The sequence below is a fragment of the Lolium rigidum genome, chromosome 7 (assembly GCF_022539505.1).
Source record: "Lolium rigidum isolate FL_2022 chromosome 7, APGP_CSIRO_Lrig_0.1, whole genome shotgun sequence".
NCBI lineage: Eukaryota > Viridiplantae > Streptophyta > Magnoliopsida > Poales > Poaceae > Lolium > Lolium rigidum.
The window spans coordinates 200,786,259-200,793,985 of NC_061514.1; the positions used below are offsets into that span (position 1 = coordinate 200,786,259).

General features: G+C 45.5%; 1 protein-coding gene across 4 annotated transcripts; it reads left to right on the plus strand.

Annotated features, from left to right (window-relative positions):
• The first annotated feature begins 1,713 nt into the window (after window positions 1–1,713).
• On the plus strand, window positions 1,714–5,852 carry LOC124675480 (cyclin-L1-1-like). 4 transcript variants are annotated; one of them, XR_006993290.1, is made up of 10 exons: window positions 1,714–1,932; window positions 3,031–3,112; window positions 3,203–3,343; window positions 3,568–3,734; window positions 4,356–4,617; window positions 4,702–5,041; window positions 5,131–5,172; window positions 5,266–5,585; window positions 5,671–5,740; window positions 5,820–5,852. XR_006993290.1 is itself a non-coding variant. In XM_047211557.1 (8 exons), the coding sequence occupies exons 1-8, from the start codon at window positions 1,781–1,783 to the stop codon at window positions 5,316–5,318; spliced, it is 1,239 nt and encodes a 412-aa protein (XP_047067513.1). In that variant the 5' UTR covers window positions 1,714–1,780; the 3' UTR covers window positions 5,319–5,644. The 4 variants fall into 4 exon arrangements, 1 of the variants encoding a protein (XP_047067513.1); XR_006993291.1 differs by having other exon boundaries at window positions 5,266–5,398; window positions 5,539–5,585; window positions 5,671–5,852; XR_006993289.1 differs by having other exon boundaries at window positions 5,671–5,852.
• The last annotated feature ends 1,875 nt before the right edge of the window (window positions 5,853–7,727 follow it).

Consider the following 7,727-nt stretch of genomic DNA (forward strand, 5'->3'; position numbering starts at 1 on the left):
AAGCAGTCCCTTCTCCTTCATGGCGTCAATGGGCATAGTTGTGGTTGTGTTTGGGGCAGTCGCTCCCGCCATGGAGAGCAGGAAGCAGGGTGATGCGAGCTTTTGTGTGAAGTTAACTTTCCTCTGGACGTGGAGAGTTTGTGTGACAGAGGGGATTGGATTTATAGGGGTTTCGGGGTCTCCTTTGATTCTGTGATTACTTCCTTGGAAGAACAGAGAGATTTTTGGCAAGACCGCTTGTCTCGGGGGAGGGATCATCGGCCAAGAATTCATATCACCCATTGAAAAATTGGCGAAATCAGTGGCCTCATTGAACCGATTCAAACCAGGATCATTGTGGCTGGCCTTTTCCTTAAACATTGACGGAGTAATCAAGGGCCTCTGAACGGCTCCGTAATAGAAATCGTAACACACGAGATCTGCAGCGTACCTGGCCGCTGATTCTGGGGCTGCATCAATGGGGTCAATGGTTTGATTTTCCTCTGGATCTCTTTGAATGAGATCCCCCTGAATTTCTGTGATCTTCTCTTCTGGGGCAGGCGGCATCTGGGGAGCGGGACTGGGCCTATCTGGCCGGTGGTTATTTCTGGGGATTCCTCTTTCCGAATTGAGTCGAAATCCATCAGGGGCCCTGGATCGGAAGGTCTCCAGACTTCTCCGAGGATCGCGTGAATTCATGATTATCTCTCTGAGTTTCCTTCTCATCTCTATTGGGACAAACTCACGGAAGATATTCTGACTGGGGGAGAGGGCGACGGAGTGGAGAAGACTGTGATTGTGGGAATGGCCGGTGGTGGGGTGGGCTGGTGGGAGCTTGGTTGATTCTCTCTCATCTTTCACTTTCTCTCGTTCGGTGTGGTCAGGGCAAGGGGGATCGCCGTCGTCGCCGCCGTCGCGGGGGAGGCGAACCATTCTCTTCAGATCTAGTGTTATCATGGAGAAGTTTGTTACTCCATGAAGTTTTGAAATCATCGTAATAGAAAAGTCAAATATCTATGATTGGATCATGGTGGAAATATTTGAATTACGAGTTTTAGCGAACATCTAAGAGAGTTATGAAATTGTTCTACAACTCACGTTTCTTGGAGTATCATAGTGATGATGGAGTATCCGAGAGACGTATCCAAACCTTGTTGGATTAATGATGAGATAAAATAAAATGACGCCATTATATTTTTGTGGATTATGCTTTAGAGACTACCATTTTTACACTAAATAGAGCGTCATCATAAATCCGTTGAAATGACACCATATGAGTTATGACATTGGTATAAACCCTAATAGTCCTTTCTTAAATTTTGGTATGCATAGCATAAGTAAATAACATTTTTCTGATTTAAACATATTTTTAGGTTAAACTTTTTCATAAAATAATTTAAATTTTTTAAAAAATCAAAATCTGCACGTTTTCTAAAATGTAAACATTTTGAAAAAATAACATTTTAAAATTTACAAAACTTCCTAAATTTAACATTTTTAAATCTTGAAAAAAGAAACAGAACAGAAAAAAAAAAGGAAACGGCCAGCACCTAACTGGGCCGGCCCGTACCGCGGCGCGCGGTATGCGCTGACCTGGTCGGTGTATAGTAAGTTCCCTTGGGGTTCCTCAACTCTGCCTCCCCTTGCTCGGGCCAGCGCCCAGCGATTCCGCTTTGCCTACTCGCCGTCGCCGGCCATCCCACCGCGTCTCTCCCCCAGCCGCCGCGCCGCCCCGCCGCCCCGCCCGGCAGGGGCTGCCGGTTCCGGCCCGATTTGAGGCGGCGAGTGAGCAAGGGAGGACATGATCTACACGGCTATAGACACGTTTTATCTCACGGACGAGCAGCTGCGGGACTCGCCGTCGCGGAAGGATGGGATCGACGAGGCCGCCGAGACGACCCTCCGGGTCTACGGCTGCGACCTCATCCAGGAGAGCGGCATCCTCCTCAGGCTGTATCCTTTTGTCCCCCCTCCACACCCTTCCGTTTACGCCCAGATTTCGCTACTTCCTAGGGTTTCGTGGTTAGCTTCGGTAGGAGTTGGTATCAATTGAGTTATTTAAAGTGCAATTTCGCATGCAATTTCGAAAAAAAAACAAGTGCAGTAGCGCAACAGGGTCAGGAATGCCTACATGAAACACCGTTTTTCAATTCTAGTTACTTGTCAGTGCTAGGATTAGGAATACCTACATGAAACACTCGAAGGTACAAATTGAGGTATTGGTTGGCTAGTTGCTTGTCAATACCCTTTTTATGCTTTATATGTATATTTGTTTTGAGGTCCCTTTTGGCAGAATAAACTTTGTGAGATTATGTGTGTTACCTCGTATTGACCATTGGGGGTTTCAAGGAGGAAACTTGCAAATAGATCTCTGCATTAGTTGGGTTGTTTATCATGCAGTAGTAAAAGAGGAACTCTCTCGCCCCCTACCGTACTGATTTGTCTGAGAATAGTTTTAGGTCTCTGCATTAGTTTTAGGTGCTTGCATAATTCCTTTCTTTGTGAATCACTAAGATGCCTTTAGATGACCAGAAGCTCTGCAGTTTGCTGTCTTTGTTGAATCAGGGCCATATGTGTTTTGGATCAGTAGCCACATTTCATCTGTTAGATATAAGTTGAAACATGATTTCTCCTTGTTGATGGTTTGTGATTTAAGTCCCTGGTTATGTGGGTTGAATGAAGCGGCACTTTTGGTTAATGATCTGTTGTTAGTACAGTTTGCTGATTTGCCTTGTTACACCATTTTAGCTTGTGCATGATATAGTTGCCACAAAATAGGGAAAAATAATGTCAGTTGGAATAGTATCGAGGGTTGATGCCATTTGCAGTGCAATTTTTCTCTTTTATCTAAGAAACCAGTAAAGCTGATGGGGTCCATAATACACTATCGTTAAAAAAATGTCATACTGCCTATTTGAAGATGCACGAGGTTGTATATGGCAAAACTTCAGATATATTCAGCATTTTGGTCTTGCTGACATTGTATTTTAAGTTTTTTCCTATTCTCACTTTAATTTATACATTTGTCGTGTATTCCTTGACTTAAAAAAGACCACAAGCAGTGATGGCCACAGCGCAAGTACTTTTCCATCGTTTTTACTGCAAGAAATCATTTGCACGATTTAGTGCTAAGGTAAATAGGTTTCTCTCCACTTTACTCTGGCCGAACCATACTTAGATTCTTACAGACTGAGCTAATGAGCTTGTTTCTTTATACTTGCAGAGACTTGCTGCTAGTTGTGTTTGGCTAGCTGGGAAGTTGGAGGAGAGTCCTAGGAGATCAAAGCATATTATATTTGTCTTCCATAGAATGGAATGCAGGAGAGAAAACCTACCAATTGAATACTTGGATGTATTTTCATCGGTATGTTTTGTTTGAATAACCAGAACTCCATTTCCTTTTTCTTAGAAACCTTTGGTACGCTTAAGTACTTAATATTTATGGCAGCATAAGCCAAAACTTTTTATGCATCTCTACCTAGGTTTTTGAGTTGCTACTAATGTGGTCTGTCACTTTAAATTTTTGAATATATATGATGTCTTCTATGGATAGTTAATTGAAAACGGTTGCTCTTATCTTTGTTGCAGAAATATTCAGAACTCAGGCATGATCTGATAAGGACCGAGCGGCATCTATTGAAGGAGATGGGTTTCATTTGCCATGTCGAACACCCTCACAAGTTCATCTCGAACTACCTTGCAACACTTGAAGCCCCTGAGCTGACACAAGAAGCATGGAACCTTGCTAATGATAGGTACCCTTCCATCCTGGATTTTTTTCTTGTTGTTAGTTGTTTCTGTGTTGCATCTTATCTGGAAACTGTTCATTCTAATACATGAATCAGTGATGCTGTCATATGCTCTGATGTGCTACTGTGGCAGCCTGGTTGGGCCCCATGTGCACATGCATTCATCGGGAATGTACTTGCTAGATTTTCATCTAACAGATATACTCCTTCCGATTCATATTACTTGATGTTAATATAGATGTATCTAGACACATTTTAGTTGTAGATACATCCATTTTAGCATCAAGTAATATGGATCAGAGGGAGTATTAAAAAGATGGGCTTTGAATTTGAATAGTCAAGATATCTAGGCTCACCATCTGCACATACTCATAAGGCATGTTCAATGGGTGGACTTTAAAACCTTGCATTTTACTTGTCATGTACTCCATCCGTCCTATACAGGATGTTTTAACTTTGTCTGAATTTGGATGTATCTAGACTCTATAGTGTGTAGATACATCCAAATTTAGACAAATTCAATACATCCTTTATGGGACGGGGAGGGAGTATCATTTTTATGTGCCTTTTCAGTTGTACTCGGTTAAATTTCCACATTTACAAAATATCCAACATTTGGTGTATCAGCTTGCGGACAACTCTTTGTGTACGGTTCAAGAGTGAAGTAGTAGCATGTGGAGTCGTGTATGCTGCAGCTAGGAGACACAAGGTTCCCCTCCCTGAAGATCCTGCTTGGTGGACAGTTTTTGATGCTGATGAGGCAGGAATCCAGGAAGTTTGCAGGGTTCTTGCTCATCTCTACAGCCTCCCAAAGGCACAATATATACCAGTGTATAAGGACAATGATTCCTTCAGTGTTAGAAAGGCCTCTGATCCGCAGGCTTCTAAGGTAAGGAACACCACTATTTATTTAATTTTGGAATTACGAAGTTATTTTTGAAATCTCACTGAATTTTTTTGCACTTGTACACAGGAAAGTCCAGCAAGTGCCGTTGCTAGTGATAGGGGTACCCCTGTACCTTCAAGTTCTAGCCAGGAGAAGAGTTCACTGAGCAAGGCAGGACCAGAGAAGGTGAAGGAAAAAAGTAATAACAAGGATAAGCCGTTGTCTGATGAGCTAAATGGAAAAGGAGACAAGGCAGCAAATTTGAAGTCAGAGTCTAATGTTGATCGGCATGAGGAAAGAGAAAGAAGCAGATCAAGAGGCCGTGACCGTGATAGCAGGGGTAGAGATTCTGATCGCGAGAGGGGGCGTGATAGAGAAGTAGACAGGGATAGAGCCAAGAGACACCGTTCGAGGGACAAAAGTTCAGGTACTATCATGAACAATTCTGGTGGGGATAATATTGTTAGAGATGTATTGCGTCGATCTCATTTGGACATGATGTCCCTTCTGATGCAGGATACTCTGACAAGGAGAAATCAAGGCACCGCTCGTCACGAGGTACGTTTGTGCAGCGACACTCACATAAATCGACCCCGTTTTGTTCATCTCAAAACTTATGTTTCTTATATGTCTTGTTTGTTGCTCTTCCAGACCATGGCGGTTACCACTCAGCTGGTGACAAAGATCGGCACTGGCGTCATTGATCCAGCTGAGCTTCCCTGTTGTACGAAGAAGATATGCGTAGAGAACCACCAAGGAGCGCCAGAAGCGTGAGATGAATTTGGTATCATCTGATGTGTTACATTAGCAAATCAGGCCTTATATGTAGTACTCGTAGTACTTTTTGTACTTATTTGTACAAATCAGGCCTTCTGAACTATCTTTTTGTACTTCTGATTTTGCTGAAACAACTTTGCTATACAGAGAGTAGCAGATGGCTTGTAAGAGGGAAAAAGGACAGGAGTCTGCAAGTACTTGCCCATTCCCATTTTAACATGAGAGCTTTCCAGATTGCTTGTGACAAGGATTATTGAACTCTTGGCTCCATTTTTCCAGGGGTATGAAAACGTTGGTGTTGCGTTGCTTGCGGGCGGTTCCCCAGGGCTGGTAGCATGACGATATGAAGGTCCATAATTGTTAATCCAGGCCCTGACACGTGTATCTTCACATAATTGATATGCTAAACTGCTGGTGGTGCTTTTTAGGGGGAATAATATGCTTCATGAACGTTTGTTGCATATGATCGAACATTAGCTATTACAGATACGGCATATTTTGTCGACGTGTCTACAGATAGAGGAAGCTTGGCAATCAGGCAATGTCGGCCTTCAATCTATCGTACGTGTAGCAGAGTTCTTCAAGTAGTTCCGTTCCAAAGGAGGGAGTACCATTTTCTCAGCTTGAGGTGAAAACTCAGGATTTGGTTTTTGTTGACCGAACTTGACTATCCTAACTGTGTACCGGGGACTTTTTTTTTATTGCATCCATTGTCTTGCTCGGACATGATTTCAAGGAATAAAAAAAAATGCTCTGGTCTCCAGTGATCATATGTACAACCGCGACACATGTTTTTTTTTTGAAGGAGTTACTCCGGGTGACTAGTTTGTTGTCCGGATGGTGTAAACAGCGGGAGATGAAGTTTCTTTTTTTTGACGTGGAAATAGCGTTTCCATTACCCAGATTGCTCAGCAATATCGCTGGCAACTAAAACAGAGACAAAGTCTGCTACCGCACCCTCCCACCCAATACAATCGATCTCGACTCGCAGGCCGTACTGATCAATGGAGTGAGCACCAGTATTACAACTAGGAGGAGCAAAACTGAATTCAAAAGACTGTAAAGAGCTTATGCGTATGCTCCGTACTTCCTTGAAAAGAAGGTCGATGGGTGATAGATCATAGGTCTTGCGTATGCCAATGTGACATTTTGGATAACTTGGCGCATGTGCATTTTATATCTCTCTTGACGTTTGACCGTTGCAAAGGTATCTGTGTATGTAAATCATCTCGAATATTAATATAAATCTCCGATATCCTTTTTTTTTAGACGGAGTGAGTATTACATATATCATCTAGATAAAAAAAAATAGTACTAAAAAAAAACATCTGGCCTTAGGGCATCTCCAGCGGCGCGACGCAAACGAACACTGAGCTACCGTTTGTGTCCGCCTTGACCGAAAATGCGTCTGACACCACCTCCAGCGGCGGGACGAGTGACCGGACCGTCCGCGGAGACGCAAACCTGGCCTAAATATGCACCAGGTTTGCGTTTATGTGGACGCTGCGCGGACGCGCAAAGTGTCCACTCGGTCCTCGCACGGGCCGCCTGGCAGGGGCACAAATGCTTCGTCTTCCGTGACATTACTTGCGGGCGGCGCGCTGCAGCCTTTGCAGAGCCGCGTTAATGGCGCACCTCGGCTTCCGCGAGCGTGCGCAGCTAGGCGGCGTTGCAGTGGCAGGTCATTGAAGGCGAGATGGCGTCCGAGCCTCTTAAAGGATGCTGTCAGCAGCCATTTTCCCGACCAAACCATTGCCAGATCCAACACTATCCACCCCACCGACGCCATGGGGCAGAAATGCTGGCCGTTCCGCAAGACCCAGAACGACCACGAGGCTAGCGGCTCGCGGTCCGGCAAGAAGGCACGGGTCGGCCGGTACGTCCGCGTCGACTTCGCGCGGCAGCTATGGGAGGAAAACCGGCCGGTACCATGCCCGGACGCGAACTTGCCGGGAGGGGGCTGGTACCTCAACTCGAGGCGCGTGCCGGTCCCCCCCCCCCCCCCCCGTGCCGCGCGAGGGCCGAGAGCGGCGGGACGAGGTGCGCCGTCGCCGAGCGATCTTGCCGCCGGATCTGCGGGAGGATCAGGCGTACGCGCTGAACTCCTACAACTGGATTTCATTCGGGACGTGAGAGTTCGATGCGCGCCGCCGCGCTGGCTACCTCGGCGACATGGACTACTTCGACCGCGAGATCGCCGCAGAAGAAGAAGAGAACGACCAGGAGGACGCGTACGAGGACGAGGACGAGGACGAGGATGAGGACGAGGACGTGGACATGGCAGACTACGACCACAACGACGGCGGGCCGGCGTGGGATCCGGAGACTCCGGAGAC